General features: G+C 40.0%; 2 protein-coding genes across 5 annotated transcripts in view; one reads left to right on the forward strand and one right to left on the reverse strand.

Annotated features, from left to right (window-relative positions):
• LOC133544871 (cilia- and flagella-associated protein 410-like) overlaps positions 1 to 4,609 on the forward strand; it is a 14,745-nt gene extending 10,136 nt beyond the window's left edge. For both annotated transcript variants that reach the window (XM_061890091.1, XM_061890092.1), the window contains exon 7: positions 4,185 to 4,609. In XM_061890091.1, the coding sequence (XP_061746075.1) occupies positions 4,185 to 4,349 (165 nt within the window). In that variant the 3' untranslated portion in view covers positions 4,350 to 4,609. The remainder of the gene's footprint in view (positions 1 to 4,184) is intronic.
• orc2 (origin recognition complex, subunit 2) overlaps positions 1 to 19,529 on the reverse strand; it is a 72,199-nt gene that overhangs the window by 2,346 nt on the left and 50,324 nt on the right. Inside the window, exons 16-21 of one of the 3 annotated variants that reach the window (XM_061890087.1) lie at positions 4,643 to 4,741; positions 4,191 to 4,329; positions 2,797 to 2,864; positions 1,248 to 1,332; positions 1,110 to 1,168; positions 956 to 1,029 (exon numbers count right to left, since the gene is read on the reverse strand). In XM_061890087.1, the coding sequence (XP_061746071.1) occupies positions 4,658 to 4,741 (84 nt within the window). In that variant the 3' untranslated portion in view covers positions 956 to 1,029; positions 1,110 to 1,168; positions 1,248 to 1,332; ... (1 more) ...; positions 4,191 to 4,329; positions 4,643 to 4,657. Of the gene's footprint in view, positions 1 to 955; positions 1,030 to 1,109; positions 1,169 to 1,247; positions 1,333 to 2,796; positions 2,865 to 4,190; positions 4,742 to 19,529 lie in introns of all 3 variants that reach the window. The other 2 variants (XM_061890085.1, XM_061890086.1) reach the window with 2 other exon arrangements.

The raw sequence follows: 19,529 nt of genomic DNA on the forward strand, positions 1-19,529 counted from the left end.
CGTAACACAACAGAACAAATACCCAGAAACCCTTGCAGCACTAACACTTCCGGGAAACTTCCAGCAAACTGACCAATAATTAACGTTTTATTCATGCATTTTCTCTTGTTACTTCAAGGCTTGAATGTTTGGTTCATTCATTATTGTTATTTTATTTTGAAATGTATTATTAGCCTGTGGAAAAAATGTGATATTTACCTCAGAAGATTGCAGATAGAAAAAAAGACATAACATTTTTATCTAAATTTTATTTGATATGCCATTGATATTCTTTTAATTATTATTATTTGAAACTGGATTTTGCATGTCACTAAAGTTATATAAGCCTTGCTTGTTCAATATTTAATGCAACACTTGTTTGGGTCCCCATTAAAAGGTTCATTTGTTCAACCTTGGCCCGCGGCTTTGTTCCGTTTGAAATGTTGGCCCACTCTGTATTTGAGTCCGACACCCCTGCTCTAGAGCGACTTGTGTGTGAAATTATTAACACATTACCGTAAAATATTAAATAATAATATTTATCTAATTCGCGGAAGAGACGAAGAAAATGTCAGTAATCGTCACACACATGTCAACCAATAAGAATTCGGCGGGGTAGGGTCATGGGATGCAAACTGCTACATGCTACATGCTACTCTCGTAGCTATTAAAATGGATCATTTCATCGTTGGCGGTAACTTATAAAAAGTGAGAAGGGCTGAACAAAAATGGCACCGAAAAGGAAATCATGTAATGCAGATTACAAGCTGGATGTAGTGAAACGAGTCGGGAAACGACAAGAGGAAGCGGCGCATAACTTTTGGAGTTGGCAGAGTTGTTTGGAAGCGACATCGAGGAAGAAGATTTCATGGGATTTATGGATTAGGAGTGAGAGATAGTTTGGTAAAGGTCTAACATGTTCTATATGTTCTAGTTATTTCAATGACTCTTACCATAATATGTTAGCTTAACATACCTGTGGCTCCGAAATGACAACACTGGCTCGGTTTCTTAAAGACGGGCTCTTTACTTGAGTTTAAGCCGTGAAAACTACAGGACAAGACATGAAATACAATAGTTTTAGAAATACTTCAGTCCCAGGCACACAAGGCACCAACCAAAATAGCTACCTGGTGGCCGCCTGCCACTTGGGAGGTTCTTGGGCAGCAAACACTCCAGTGTTGTGCAACTACATGAGCGTACAAAAAAAAATCAAACCAATGCACTCCACAAATATACAGAACATTCCAACACAATATGACAAATACCTTGTTCAGCTAGCCAAATGTTCCCCACTGGTGCTGATGGCCCAAAGTCCTTTGCATGTCTGCAACTCCAAACACCGCACCAAATCTCGCCAGAATAGCGGTGTGACAAAGAAAATAAATTGCCCCTTTTATAGTAACCCAAATGTGTCTTATTTACAAAAAATATAACATGACTTTGGAACCATAATAATTTACAACAAAAAATGTTAATCCTTAAAACAAAAAATATTAAGTGTAAGTTTTCAACAACACTTACAATAGCAGTTGGTTATTTATGCCTCATATAACCTACACTTATTCAGCCTGTTGTTCACTAGTCTTTATTTACTTTAAATTGCCTTTCAAATGTCTATTCTTGCTGTTGGATTTTATCAAATACATTGCCCCAAAATATGCGATTTATACTTCAATGCGACGTATATATGTTCTTTTTACTTCTTTATTATGCATTTTTGGCCGGTGCGACTTATACTCTAGAGCAGGGGTGCCCATTACGTCGACCGCGGGGGGTGTGTCAGTCCATCTCCAGCCAGGCTTTTAAAAAAAAATAGACCTAAAAATGAGTGATCATCAATCTTCACCAAGACGTCACTTAAATGACATTCACGGTACCGGAGGGTCTTGTGAGATGACGCTGGCTGCTGCAAGATCATTATTAGGAAAATATGACCCAGAGGAAGGCCAGAAACACTTTTTATTTCAACAGACTCTCGCGCCGTACCTTCCGTCAAAACTCTAAAGGCCGACTGCACATTTCCTATCTTCACAATAAAAGCCCTGCTTCATGCTGCCTGCGCTAACTAAATACAGAGTCTCGGAAAACTGGCGTGCACAAGCGATCCCTCAGAAAGCTGGCGTGCACATCACTTGTGCACGCCAGCTTTCCGAGACTCTTATTTTGTTAGCGCAGGCAGCATGAAGCAGGGCTTTTATTGTGAAGATAGGAAATGTGCAGTCGGCCTTTAGAGTTTTGACGGAAGGGACGGCGCGAAAGTCTGTTGAAATAAAAAGTGTTTCTGGCCTTCCTCTCTGTCATTTTTTCCTAATAATGAACTGGCAGCAGCCAGCGTCATCTCACAAGACCCTCGGGTGCCGTGAATGTCAATCAAGCAAGCTACGGAATTTGCCGCCAATGTTTTTCTTGTAAAGTGTATGGAAGCTGGATGAATTAGATGCCAAAAACCAACCACTTTCATGTGGTATTGTACAGAAAGGACAACTTTTTTTCTCCTCCATTTGAAAATGTGGGCGTTATCATCATTACTGTCTGATTCCAATCAATGCAAGTCATCAGAATCAGGTAATACACCAACTTATATTCTTGTCTTCGTGAAAGAAAGACATCTATATGTGTTACACATGCTTGTATTATCATTAAACACATTTAACTTGTTTACAAAAAGGTCTCTTTCATAAATAAATAAATATAAATGATATATATAAATGAGGTAGATCCCCTCGAGTTGGTCAATTGAAAAGTAGCTCGCCTGCAGAAAAAGTGTGGGCACCCCTGCTCTAGAGCGACTTATTACCCAAAAAAATACGGTACCTCCAAATTCCTCAGGACCCAGAGGTTGGGTCTTGGGCGCAGTCGGGTGTTCCAACAGGACAATGACCCTTAAACACATGTCAAAAGTGGTAAAGGAATGGTTAAATCAGGCTAGAATGAAGGTTTTAGAATGGCCTTCCCAAAGTCCTGACTTAAACGTGTGGACAATGCTGAAGAAACAAGTCCATGTCAGAAAACCAACATATTTAACTGAACTGCACCAAATTGTCAAGGAGTGGTGGTCAAAAATTCAAGCAGAAACTTATGGACTGTATGGACTGGACTCTCACTATTATGTTAGATCCACTATGGACTGGACTTTCACACTATTATGTTAGATCCACAATGGACTGGACTTTCACACTATTATGTTAGATCCACTATGGACTGGACTCTCACTATTATGTTAGATCCACTATGGACTGGACTCTCACACTATTATGTTAGCTCCACTATGGACTGGACTCTCACTATTATGTTAGATCCACTATGGACTGGACTCTCAATATTATGTTAGATCCACTATGGACTGGACTCTTACTATTATGTTAGATCCACTATGGACTGGACTCTCACACTATTATGTTAGATCCACTATGGACTGGACTCACACAATATTATGTTAGATCCACTATGGACTGGACTGTCACACTATTATGTTAGATCCACTATGGACTGGACTCACACTATTATGTTAGATCCACTATGGACTGGACTCTCACTATTATGTTGGATCCACTATGGACTGGACTCTCACTATTATGTTAGATCCACTATGGACTGGACTCTCACTATTATGTTAGATCCACTATGGACTGGACTCTCACTATTATGTTAGATCCACTATGGACTGGACTCTCACTATTATGTTGGATCCACTATGGACTGGACTCTCACTATTATGTTAGATCCACTATGGACTGGACTCTCACTATTATGTTAGATCCACTATGGACTGGACTCTCACTATTATGTTAGATCCACTATGGACTGGACTCTCACTATTATGTTGGATCCACTATGGACTGGACTCTCACAATATTATGTTGGATCCACTATGGACTGGACTCTCACTATTATGTTAGATCCACTATGGACTGGACTCTCACTATTATGTTAGATCCACTATGGACTGGACTCTCACTATTATGTTAGATCCACTATGGACTGGACTCTCACTATTATGTTAGATCCACAATGGACTGGATAGATCCACTATGGACTGGACTCTCACTATTATGTTAGATCCACAATGGACTGGATAGATCCACTACGGACTGGGCGACTCATCTGGTCCTTACGGGCGACCTGGTGCCCCCCGGACTATATTGTGTCTGCGTACTAAAAGTCCCGCCTTCAAAACTGGGGATACAACCGTGTCTTTGCAGACTCACACTCTGGACGCGGTGCTGCTTCTGCTGAGGGACTTGGACCCCGACGAGCTGCGCGTCGTCCACACGGAGACGCAGAACCGACTCAGGACTTGCACGCTGGACTCCCCGGAAACACTGCCAGACTCGCCACCTCAGAAATCTGCTGACATTTTACAATGAAACCTAGTTCTGGCCCTTTGTCCTCCTATCCACACAGCCACCTACACTTCAAATATGCTCAGATGTCTACCAACCAAATGATGGCTTTCATTTTTTGAATGTTGAATGCCTGCCTTTGGAAGAACTGAACAATGTATATTTAACTTGGTCTATTTCTGTAATTAAAGAGCTGAGTTTGCAATATGTTAACAACTTGTGTTCTGTTTCCATCTGTCCACAACACGCATGCCGGAACTTTCACTTTATATCATTTTAATTGTCTAGTAAGGTGAAAAAAGGTACGTTCAATTTACAGAAGAGCGGTCTTCTCAGTCCTGTTCCTCGTTCTCCAAGTAGTCCATCAGTGTGCTGGCGGGCACAGCAACCAGCAGACACTCCACACCATCCACACCCTGGGGGTTCAAAGAAATAACATGTATTTAAAAGACAATGGAAATACAATTCTGCAAAATACAGCGGAACCTTTTAAAAGTGTTCAGGTTATGCAACCCGCAGCACTTAACTTTTTTCCCATTTTTTTATTTTGCAGCCTGATAGATTTGTTATTGTCCTCAAAATTCTACACACAATAGCCCGCAATCAAAATGTGAAAAGTGGTTTTATTTGGCAAATTGATTAAAAATTAAAGCTTCACATGTAGATAAATATTCAGAGACTGGTCTCACTATTATGTTAGATCCACTATGGACTGGACTCTCACTATTATGTTGGATCCACTATGGACTGGACTCTCACAATATAATGTTAGATCCACTATGGACTGGACTCTCACTATTATGTTAGATCCACTATGGACTGGACTCTCACTATTATGTTAGATACACTATGGACTGGACTCTCACTATTATGTTAGATCCACTATGGACTGGACTCTCACTATTATGTTAGATCCACTATGGACTGGACTCTCACACTATTATGTTAGATCCACTATGGACTGGACTCTCACTATTATGTTAGATCCACTATGGACTGGACTCTCACTATTATGTTAGATCCACTATGGACTGGACTCTCACTATTATGTTAGATCCACTATGGACTGGACTCTCACTATTATGTTAGATCCACTATGGACTGGACTCTCACTATTATGTTAGATCCACTATGGACTGGACTCTCACACTATTATGTTAGATCCACTATGGACTGGACTCTCACTATTATGTTAGATCCACTATGGACTGGACTCTCACTATTATGTTAGATCCACTATGGACTGGACTCTCACTATTATGTTAGATCCACTATGGACTGGACTCTCACTATTATGTTAGATCCACTATGGACTGGACTCTCACTATTATGTTAGATCCACGATGGACTGGACTCTCACTATTATGTTAGATCCACTATGGACTGGACTCTCACTATTATGTTGGATCCACTATGGACTGGACTCTCACTATTATGTTAGATCCACTATGGACTGGACTCTCACACTATTATGTTAGATCCACTATGGACTGGACTCTCACACTATTATGTTAGATCCACTATGGACTGGACTCTCACTATTATGTTAGATCCACTATGGACTGGACTCTCACTATTATGTTAGATCCACTATGGACTGGACTCTCACACTATTATGTTAGATCCACTATGGACTGGACTCTCACTATTATGTTAGATCCACTATGGACTGGACTCTCACTATTATGTTAGATCCACTATGGACTGGACTCTTACTATTATGTTAGATCCACTATGGACTGGACTCTCACTATTATGTTAGATCCACTATGGACTGGACTCTCACACTATTATGTTAGATCCACTATGGACTGGACTCTCACTATTATGTTAGATCCACGATGGACTGGACTCTCACTATTATGTTAGATCCACTATGGACTGGACTCTCACTATTATGTTAGATCCACTATGGACTGGGCTCTCACTATTATGTTAGATCCACGATGGACTGGACTCTCACTATTATGTTAGATCCACTATGGACTGGACTCTCACTATTATGTTAGATCCACTATGGAATGGACTCTCACAATATTATGCTGGATCCACTATGGACTGGACTCTCACTATTATGTTAGATCCACTATGGACTGGACTCTCACAATATTATGTTGGATCCACTATGGACTGGACTCTCACAATATTATGTTAGATCCACTACAGACTGGAATCTCACAATATTATGTTAGATCCACTATGGACTGGACTATCACTATTATGTCAGATCCACTATGGACTGGACTCTCACTATTATGTTAGATCCACTATTCACTGGATTCTCACTATTATGTTAGATCCACTATGGACTGGAATTCCCTCTGTTATGTAAGATCCACTATGGACTGGACTCTCACTATTATGTTAGATCCACTATGGACTGGACTCTCACTATTATGTTAGATCTACTATGGACTGGACTCTCACTATTATGTTAGATCCACTATGGACTGGAATTCCCTCTGTTATGTAAGATCCACTATGGACTGGACTCTCACTATTATGTTAGATCCACTATGGACTGGACTCTCACTATTATGTTAGATCTACTATGGACTGGACTCTCACTATTATGTTAGATCCACTATGGACTGGACTCTCACTATTATGTTAGATCCACTATGGACTGGACTCTCACTATTATGTTAGATCCACTATGGACTGGACTCTCACTATTATGTTAGATCCACTATGGACTGGACTCTTACTATTATGTTAGATCCACTATGGACTGGACTCTCACAATATTATGTTGGATCCACTATGGACTGGACTCTCACTATTATGTTAGATCCACTATGGACTGGACTCTCACACTATTATGTTAGATCCACTATGGACTGGACTCTCACTATTATGTTAGATCCACTATGGACTGGACTCTCACTATTATGTTAGATCCACTATGGACTGGACTCTCACAATATTATGTTGGATCCACTATGGACTGGACTCTCACAATATTATGTTAGATCCACTACAGACTGGACTCTCACAATATTATGTTAGATCCACTACGGACTGGACTCTCACAATATTATGTTAGATCCACTATGGACTGGACTATCACTATTATGTCAGATCCACTATGGACTGGACTCTCACTATTATGTTAGATCCACTATTCACTGGATTCTCACTATTATGTAAGATCCACTATGGACTGGACTCTCACTATTATGTTAGATCCACTATGGACTGGACTCTCACTATTATGTTAGATCCACTATGGACTGGACTCTCACTATTATGTTAGATCCACTATGGACTGGACTCTCACTATTATGTTAGATCCACTATGGACTGGACTCTCACTATTATGTTAGATCCACTATGGACTGGACTCTCACTATTATGTTAGATCCACTATGGACTGGACTCTCACTATTATGTTAGATCCACTATGGACTGGACTCTCACTATTATGTTAGATCCACTATGGACTGGACTCTCACTATTATGTTAGATCCACTATGGACTGGACTCTCACTATTATGTTAGATCCACTATGGACTGGACTCTCACTATTATGTTAGATCCACTATGGACTGGACTCTCACTATTATGTTAGATCCACTATGGACTGGACTCTCACTATTATGTTAGATCCACTATGGACTGGACTCTCACTATTATGTTAGATCCACTATGGACTGGACTCTCACAATATTATGTTGGATCCACTATGGACTGGACTCTCACAATATTATGTTAGATCCACTATGGACTGGACTCTCACAATATTATGTTAGATCTACTATGGACTGGACTCTCACTATTATGTTAGATCCACTATGGACTGGACTCTCACTATTATGTCAGATCCACTATGGACTGGACTCTCACTATTATGTCAGATCCACTATGGACTGGACTCTCACTATTATGTCAGATCCACTATGGACTGGACTCTCACTATTATGTCAGATCCACTATGGACTGGACTCTCACTATTATGTTAGATCCACTATGGACTGGACTCTCACTATTATGTTAGATCCACTATGGACTGGACTCTCACAATATTATGTTGGATCCACTATGGACTGGACTCTCACAATATTATGTTGGATCCACTATGGACTGGACTCTCACAATATTATGTTAGATCCACTATGGACTGGACTCTCACAATATTATGTTAGATCCACTATGGACTGGACTCTCACTATTATGTTAGATCCACTATGGACTGGACTCTCACTATTATGTTAGATCCACTATGGACTGGACTCTCACTATTATGTTAGATCCACTATGGACTGGACTCTCACTATTATGTTAGATCCACTATGGACTGGACTCTCACTATTATGTTAGATCCACTATGGACTGGACTCTCACAATATTATGTTGGATCCACTATGGACTGGACTCTCACAATATTATGTTAGATCCACTATGGACTGGACTCTCACAATATTATGTTAGATCTACTATGGACTGGACTCTCACTATTAAGTTAGATCCACTATGGACTGGACTCTCACTATTATGTCAGATCCAGTATGGACTGGACTCTCACTATTATGTCAGATCCACTATGGACTGGACTCTCACTATTATGTCAGATCCACTATGGACTGGACTCTCACTATTATGTCAGATCCACTATGGACTGGACTCTCACTATTATGTTAGATCCACTATGGACTGGACTCTCACTATTATGTTAGATCCACTATGGACTGGACTCTCACTATTATGTTAGATCCACTATGGACTGGACTCTCACTATTATGTTAGATCCACTATGGACTGGACTCTCACTATTATGTTAGATCCACTATGGACTGGACTCTCACAATATTATGTTGGATCCACTATGGACTGGACTCTCACTATTATGTTAGATCCACGATGGACTGGACTCTCACTATTATGTTAGATCCACTATGGACTGGACTCTCACTATTATGTTAGATCCACTATGGACTGGACTCTCACAATATTATGTTGGATCCACTATGGACTGGACTAACACTATTATGTTAGATCCACTATGGACTGGACTCTCACAATATTATGTTAGATCCACTACAGACTGGAATCTCACAATATTATGTTAGATCCACTATGGACTGGACTATCACTATTATGTCAGATCCACTATGGACTGGACTCTCACTATTATGTTAGATCCACTATTCACTGGATTCTCACTATTATGTTAGATACACTCTGGACTGGAATTCCCTCTGTTATGTAAGATCCACTATGGACTGGACTCTCACTATTATGTTAGATCCACTATGGACTGGACTCTCACTATTATGTTAGATCTACTATGGACTGGACTCTCACTATTATGTTAGATCCACTATGGACTGGACTCTCACTATTATGTTAGATCCACTATGGACTGGACTCTCACAATATAATGTTAGATCCACTATGGACTGGACTCTCACTATTATGTTAGATCCACTATGGACTGGACTCTCACTATTATGTTAGATACACTATGGACTGGACTCTCACTATTATGTTAGATCCACGATGGACTGGACTCTCACTATTATGTTAGATCCACTATGGACTGGACTCTCACTATTATGTTAGATCCACTATGGACTGGACTCTCACTATTATGTTAGATCCACTATGGACTGGACTCTCACACTATTATGTTAGATCCACTATGGACTGGACTCTCACTATTATGTTAGATCCACTATGGACTGGACTCTCACTATTATGTTAGATCCACTATGGACTGGACTCTCACTATTATGTTAGATCCACTATGGACTGGACTCTCACTATTATGTTAGATCCACTATGGACTGGACTCTCACTATTATGTTAGATCCACTATGGACTGGACTCTCACACTATTATGTTAGATCCACTATGGACTGGACTCTCACTATTATGTTAGATCCACTATGGACTGGACTCTCACTATTATGTTAGATCCACTATGGACTGGACTCTCACTATTATGTTAGATCCACTATGGACTGGACTCTCACTATTATGTTAGATCCACTATGGACTGGACTCTCACTATTATGTTAGATCCACGATGGACTGGACTCTCACTATTATGTTAGATCCACTATGGACTGGACTCTCACTATTATGTTGGATCCACTATGGACTGGACTCTCACTATTATGTTAGATCCACTATGGACTGGACTCTCACACTATTATGTTAGATCCACTATGGACTGGACTCTCACACTATTATGTTAGATCCACTATGGACTGGACTCTCACTATTATGTTAGATCCACTATGGACTGGACTCTCACTATTATGTTAGATCCACTATGGACTGGACTCTCACACTATTATGTTAGATCCACTATGGACTGGACTCTCACTATTATGTTAGATCCACTATGGACTGGACTCACACTATTATGTTAGATCCACTATGGACTGGACTCTCACTATTATGTTAGATCCACTATGGACTGGACTCTTACTATTATGTTAGATCCACTATGGACTGGACTCTCACTATTATGTTAGATCCACTATGGACTGGACTCTCACACTATTATGTTAGATCCACTATGGACTGGACTCTCACTATTATGTTAGATCCACGATGGACTGGACTCTCACTATTATGTTAGATCCACTATGGACTGGACTCTCACTATTATGTTAGATCCACTATGGACTGGACTCTCACTATTATGTTAGATCCACGATGGACTGGACTCTCACTATTATGTTAGATCCACTATGGACTGGACTCCCACTATTATGTTAGATCCACTATGGACTGGACTCTCACTATTATTTTAGATCCACTATGGACTGGACTCTCACAATATCATGCTAGATCCACTATGGACTGGACTCTCACTATAATGTTAAATCCACTATGGAATGGACTCTCACACTATTATGTTAGATCCACTATGGACTGGACTCTCACTATAATGTTAGATCCACTATGGACTGGACTCTCACTATTATTTTAGATCCACTATGGACTGGACTCTCACAATATTATTTTAGATCCACTATGGACTGGACTCTCACTATTATGTTAGATCCACTATGGACTGGACTCTCACTATTATGTTAGATCCACTATGGACTGGACTCTCACTATTATGTTAGATCCACTATGGACTGGACTCTCACTATTATGTTAGATCCACTATGGACTGGACTCTCACTATTATGTTAGATCCACTATGGACTGGACTCTCACTATTATGTTAGATCCACTATGGACTGGACTCTCACTATTATGTTAGATCCACTATGGACTGGACTCTCACTATTATGTTAGATCCACTATGGACTGGACTCTCACTATTATTTTAGATCCACTATGGACTGGACTCTCACAATATCATGCTAGATCCACTATGGACTGGACTCTCACTATAATGTTAGATCCACTATGGACTGGACTCTCACACTATTATGTTAGATCCACTATGGACTGGACTCTCACTATAATGTTAGATCCACTATGGACTGGACTCTCACTATTATTTTAGATCCACTATGGACTGGACTCTCACAATATTATTTTAGATCCACTATGGACTGGACTCTCACTATTATGTTAGATCCACTATGGAATGGACTCTCACAATATTATGCTGGATCCACTATGGACTGGACTCTCACTATTATGTTAGATCCACTATGGACTGGACTCTCACAATATTATGTTGGATCCACTATGGACTGGACTCTCACAATATTATGTTAGATCCACTACAGACTGGAATCTCACAATATTATGTTAGATCCACTATGGACTGGACTATCACTATTATGTCAGATCCACTATGGACTGGACTCTCACTATTATGTTAGATCCACTATGGACTGGACTCTCACTATTATGTTAGATCTACTATGGACTGGACTCTCACTATTATGTTAGATCCACTATGGACTGGACTCTCACTATTATGTTAGATCCACTATGGACTGGACTCTCACTATTATGTTAGATCTACTATGGACTGGACTCTCACTATTATGTTAGATCCACTATGGACTGGACTCTCACTATTATGTTAGATCCACTATGGACTGGACTCTCACTATTATGTTAGATCCACTATGGACTGGACTCTCACTATTATGTTAGATCCACTATGGACTGGACTCTTACTATTATGTTAGATCCACTATGGACTGGACTCTCACAATATTATGTTGGATCCACTATGGACTGGACTCTCACTATTATGTTAGATCCACTATGGACTGGACTCTCACACTATTATGTTAGATCCACTATGGACTGGACTCTCACTATTATGTTAGATCCACTATGGACTGGACTCTCACTATTATGTTAGATCCACTATGGACTGGACTCTCACAATATTATGTTGGATCCACTATGGACTGGACTCTCACAATATTATGTTAGATCCACTACAGACTGGACTCTCACAATATTATGTTAGATCCACTACAGACTGGACTCTCACAATATTATGTTAGATCCACTATGGACTGGACTCTCACTATTATGTTAGATCCACTATGGACTGGACTCTCACTATTATGTTAGATCCACTATGGACTGGACTCTCACTATTATGTTAGATCCACTATGGACTGGACTCTCACTATTATGTTAGATCCACTATGGACTGGACTCTCACTATTATGTTAGATCCACTATGGACTGGACTCTCACTATTATGTTAGATCCACTATGGACTGGACTCTCACTATTATGTTAGATCCACTATGGACTGGACTCTCACTATTATGTTAGATCCACTATGGACTGGACTCTCACTATTATGTTAGATCCACTATGGACTGGACTCTCACAATATTATGTTAGATCTACTATGGACTGGACTCTCACTATTATGTTAGATCCACTATGGACTGGACTCTCACTATTATGTCAGATCCACTATGGACTGGACTCTCACTATTATGTTAGATCCACTATGGACTGGACTCTCACTATTATGTTAGATCCACTATGGACTGGACTCTCACAATATTATGTTGGATCCACTATGGACTGGACTCTCACAATATTATGTTAGATCCACTATGGACTGGACTCTCACAATATTATGTTAGATCCACTATGGACTGGACTCTCACTATTATGTTAGATCCACTATGGACTGGACTCTCACTATTATGTTAGATCCACTATGGACTGGACTCTCACTATTATGTTAGATCCACTATGGACTGGACTCTCACTATTATGTTAGATCCACTATGGACTGGACTCTCACTATTATGTTAGATCCACTATGGACTGGACTCTCACTATTATGTTAGATCCACTATGGACTGGACTCTCACTATTATGTTAGATCCACTATGGACTGGACTCTCACTATTATGTTAGATCCACTATGGACTGGACTCTCACTATTATGTTAGATCCACTATGGACTGGACTCTCACTATTATGTTAGATCCACTATGGACTGGACTCTCACTATTATGTTAGATCCACTATGGACTGGACTCTCACAATATTATGTTGGATCCACTATGGACTGGACTCTCACAATATTATGTTAGATCTACTATGGACTGGACTCTCACTATTATGTTAGATCCACTATGGACTGGACTCTCACTATTATGTCAGATCCACTATGGACTGGACTCTCACTATTATGTCAGATCCACTATGGACTGGACTCTCACTATTATGTCAGATCCACTATGGACTGGACTCTCACTATTATGTCAGATCCACTATGGACTGGACTCTCACTATTATGTTAGATCCACTATGGACTGGACTCTCACTATTATGTTAGATCCACTATGGACTGGACTCTCACAATATTATGTTAGATCCACTATGGACTGGACTCTCACAATATTATGTTGGATCCACTATGGACTGGACTCTCACAATATTATGTTAGATCCACTATGGACTGGACTCTCACTATTATGTTAGATCCACTATGGACTGGACTCTCACTATTATGTTAGATCCACTATGGACTGGACTCTCACTATTATGTTAGATCCACTATGGACTGGACTCTCACTATTATGTTAGATCCACTATGGACTGGACTCTCACTATTATGTTAGATCCACTATGGACTGGACTCTCACAATATTATGTTGGATCCACTATGGACTGGACTCTCACAATATTATGTTAGATCCACTATGGACTGGACTCTCACAATATTATGTTAGATCTACTATGGACTGGACTCTCACTATTAAGTTAGATCCACTATGGACTGGACTCTCACTATTATGTCAGATCCAGTATGGACTGGACTCTCACTATTATGTCAGATCCACTATGGACTGGACTCTCACTATTATGTCAGATCCACTATGGACTGGACTCTCACTATTATGTCAGATCCACTATGGACTGGACTCTCACTATTATGTTAGATCCACTATGGACTGGACTCTCACTATTATGTTAGATCCACTATGGACTGGACTCTCACTATTATGTTAGATCCACTATGGACTGGACTCTCACTATTATGTTAGATCCACTATGGACTGGACTCTCACTATTATGTTAGATCCACTATGGACTGGACTCTCACAATATTATGTTGGATCCACTATGGACTGGACTCTCACTATTATGTTAGATCCACGATGGACTGGACTCTCACTATTATGTTAGATCCACTATGGACTGGACTCTCACTATTATGTTAGATCCACTATGGACTGGACTCTCACAATATTATGTTGGATCCACTATGGACTGGACTAACACTATTATGTTAGATCCACTATGGACTGGACTCTCACAATATTATGTTAGATCCACTACAGACTGGAATCTCACAATATTATGTTAGATCCACTATGGACTGGACTATCACTATTATGTCAGATCCACTATGGACTGGACTCTCACTATTATGTTAGATCCACTATTCACTGGATTCTCACTATTATGTTAGATACACTCTGGACTGGAATTCCCTCTGTTATGTAAGATCCACTATGGACTGGACTCTCACTATTATGTTAGATCCACTATGGACTGGACTCTCACTATTATGTTAGATCTACTATGGACTGGACTCTCACTATTATGTTAGATCCACTATGGACTGGACTCTCACTATTATGTTAGATCCACTATGGACTGGACTCTCACAATATAATGTTAGATCCACTATGGACTGGACTCTCACTATTATGTTAGATCCACTATGGACTGGACTCTCACTATTATGTTAGATACACTATGGACTGGACTCTCACTATTATGTTAGATCCACGATGGACTGGACTCTCACTATTATGTTAGATCCACTATGGACTGGACTCTCACTATTATGTTAGATCCACTATGGACTGGACTCTCACTATTATGTTAGATCCACTATGGACTGGACTCTCACACTATTATGTTAGATCCACTATGGACTGGACTCTCACTATTATGTTAGATCCACTATGGACTGGACTCTCACTATTATGTTAGATCCACTATGGACTGGACTCTCACTATTATGTTAGATCCACTATGGACTGGACTCTCACTATTATGTTAGATCCACTATGGACTGGACTCTCACTATTATGTTAGATCCACTATGGACTGGACTCTCACACTATTATGTTAGATCCACTATGGACTGGACTCTCACTATTATGTTAGATCCACTATGGACTGGACTCTCACTATTATGTTAGATCCACTATGGACTGGACTCTCACTATTATGTTAGATCCACTATGGACTGGACTCTCACTATTATGTTAGATCCACTATGGACTGGACTCTCACTATTATGTTAGATCCACGATGGACTGGACTCTCACTATTATGTTAGATCCACTATGGACTGGACTCTCACTATTATGTTGGATCCACTATGGACTGGACTCTCACTATTATGTTAGATCCACTATGGACTGGACTCTCACACTATTATGTTAGATCCACTATGGACTGGACTCTCACTATTATGTTAGATCCACTATGGACTGGACTCTCACTATTATGTTAGATCCACTATGGACTGGACTCTCACACTATTATGTTAGATCCACTATGGACTGGACTCTCACTATTATGTTAGATCCACTATGGACTGGACTCACACTATTATGTTAGATCCACTATGGACTGGACTCTCACTATTATGTTAGATCCACTATGGACTGGACTCTTACTATTATGTTAGATCCACTATGGACTGGACTCTCACTATTATGTTAGATCCACTATGGACTGGACTCTCACACTATTATGTTAGATCCACTATGGACTGGACTCTCACTATTATGTTAGATCCACGATGGACTGGACTCTCACTATTATGTTAGATCCACTATGGACTGGACTCTCACTATTATGTTAGATCCACTATGGACTGGGCTCTCACTATTATGTTAGATCCACGATGGACTGGACTCTCACTATTATGTTAGATCCACTATGGACTGGACTCCCACTATTATGTTAGATCCACTATGGACTGGACTCTCACTATTATTTTAGATCCACTATGGACTGGACTCTCACAATATCATGCTAGATCCACTATGGACTGGACTCTCACTATAATGTTAAATCCACTATGGAATGGACTCTCACACTATTATGTTAGATCCACTATGGACTGGACTCTCACTATAATGTTAGATCCACTATGGACTGGACTCTCACTATTATTTTAGATCCACTATGGACTGGACTCTCACAATATTATTTTAGATCCACTATGGACTGGACTCTCACTATTATGTTAGATCCACTATGGACTGGACTCTCACTATTATGTTAGATCCACTATGGACTGGACTCTCACTATTATGTTAGATCCACTATGGACTGGACTCTCACTATTATGTTAGATCCACTATGGACTGGACTCTCACTATTATGTTAGATCCACTATGGACTGGACTCTCACTATTATGTTAGATCCACTATGGACTGGACTCTCACTATTATGTTAGATCCACTATGGACTGGACTCTCACTATTATGTTAGATCCACTATGGACTGGACTCTCACTATTATTTTAGATCCACTATGGACTGGACTCTCACAATATCATGCTAGATCCACTATGGACTGGACTCTCACTATAATGTTAGATCCACTATGGACTGGACTCTTACACTATTATGTTAGATCCACTATGGACTGGACTCTCACTATAATGTTAGATCCACTATGGACTGGACTCTCACTATTATTTTAGATCCACTATGGACTGGACTCTCACAATATTATTTTAGATCCACTATGGACTGGACTCTCACTATTATGTTAGATCCACTATGGAATGGACTCTCACTATTATGTTAGATCCACTATGGACTGGACTCTCACTATTATGTTAGATCCACTATGGACTGGACTCTCACAATATTATGTTGGATCCACTATGGACTGGACTCTCACAATATTATGTTAGATCCACTACAGACTGGAATCTCACAATATTATGTTAGATCCACTATGGACTGGACTATCACTATTATGTCAGATCCACTATGGACTGGACTCTCACTATTATGTTAGATCCACTATTCACTGGATTCTCACTATTATGTTAGATACACTCTGGACTGGAATTCCCTCTGTTATGTAAGATCCACTATGGACTGGACTCTCACTATTATGTTAGATCCACTATGGACTGGACTCTCACTATTATGTTAGATCTACTATGGACTGGACTCTCACTATTATGTTAGATCCACTATGGACTGGACTCTCACTATTATGTTAGATCCACTATGGACTGGACTCTCACTATTATGTTAGATCCACTATGGACTGGACTCTCACTATTATGTTAGATCCACTATGGACTGGACTCTTACTATTATGTTAGATCCACTATGGACTGGACTCTCACACTATTATGTTAGATCCACTATGGACTGGACTCTCACTATTATGTTAGATCCACTATGGACTGGACTCTCACTATTATGTTAGATCCACTATGGACTGGACTCTCACAATATTATGTTGGATCCACTATGGACTGGACTCTCACAATATTATGTTAGATCCACTACAGACTGGACTCTCACAATATTATGTTAGATCCACTACAGACTGGACTCTCACAATATTATGTTAGATCCACTATGGACTGGACTCTCACTATTATGTTAGATCCACTATGGACTGGACTCTCACTATTATGTTAGATCCACTATGGACTGGACTCTCACTATTATGTTAGATCCACTATGGACTGGACTCTCACTATTATGTTAGATCCACTATGGACTGGACTCTCACTATTATGTTAGATCCACTATGGACTGGACTCTCACTATTATGTTAGATCCACTATGGACTGGACTCTCACTATTATGTTAGATCCACTATGGACTGGACTCTCACTATTATGTTAGATCCACTATGGACTGGACTCTCACTATTATGTTAGATCCACTATGGACTGGACTCTCACAATATTATGTTAGATCTACTATGGACTGGACTCTCACTATTATGTTAGATCCACTATGGACTGGACTCTCACTATTATGTCAGATCCACTATGGACTGGACTCTCACTATTATGTCAGATCCACTATGGACTGGACTCTCACTATTATGTCAGATCCACTATGGACTGGACTCTCACTATTATGTCAGATCCACTATGGACTGGACTCTCACTATTATGTCAGATCCACTATGGACTGGACTCTCACTATTATGTTAGATCCACTATGGACTGGACTCTCACTATTATGTTGGATCCACTATGGACTGGACTCTCACAATATTATGTTGGATCCACTATGGACTGGACTCTCACAATATTATGTTAGATCCACTATGGACTGGACTCTCACAATATTATGTTAGATCCACTATGGACTGGACTCTCACTATTATGTTAGATCCACTATGGACTGGACTCTCACTATTATGTTAGATCCACTATGGACTGGACTCTCACTATTATGTTAGATCCACTATGGACTGGACTCTCACTATTATGTTAGATCCACTATGGACTGGACTCTCACTATTATGTTAGATCCACTATGGACTGGACTCTCACTATTATGTTAGATCCACTATGGACTGGACTCTCACAATATTATGTTGGATCCACTATGGACTGGACTCTCACAATATTATGTTAGATCCACTATGGACTGGACTCTCACAATATTATGTTAGATCTACTATGGACTGGACTCTCACTATTATGTTAGATCCACTATGGACTGGACTCTCACTATTATGTCAGATCCACTATGGACTGGACTCTCACT

This window comes from Nerophis ophidion, linkage group LG28, assembly GCF_033978795.1.
Source record: "Nerophis ophidion isolate RoL-2023_Sa linkage group LG28, RoL_Noph_v1.0, whole genome shotgun sequence".
Taxonomy (NCBI): Eukaryota; Metazoa; Chordata; class Actinopteri; order Syngnathiformes; family Syngnathidae; genus Nerophis; species Nerophis ophidion.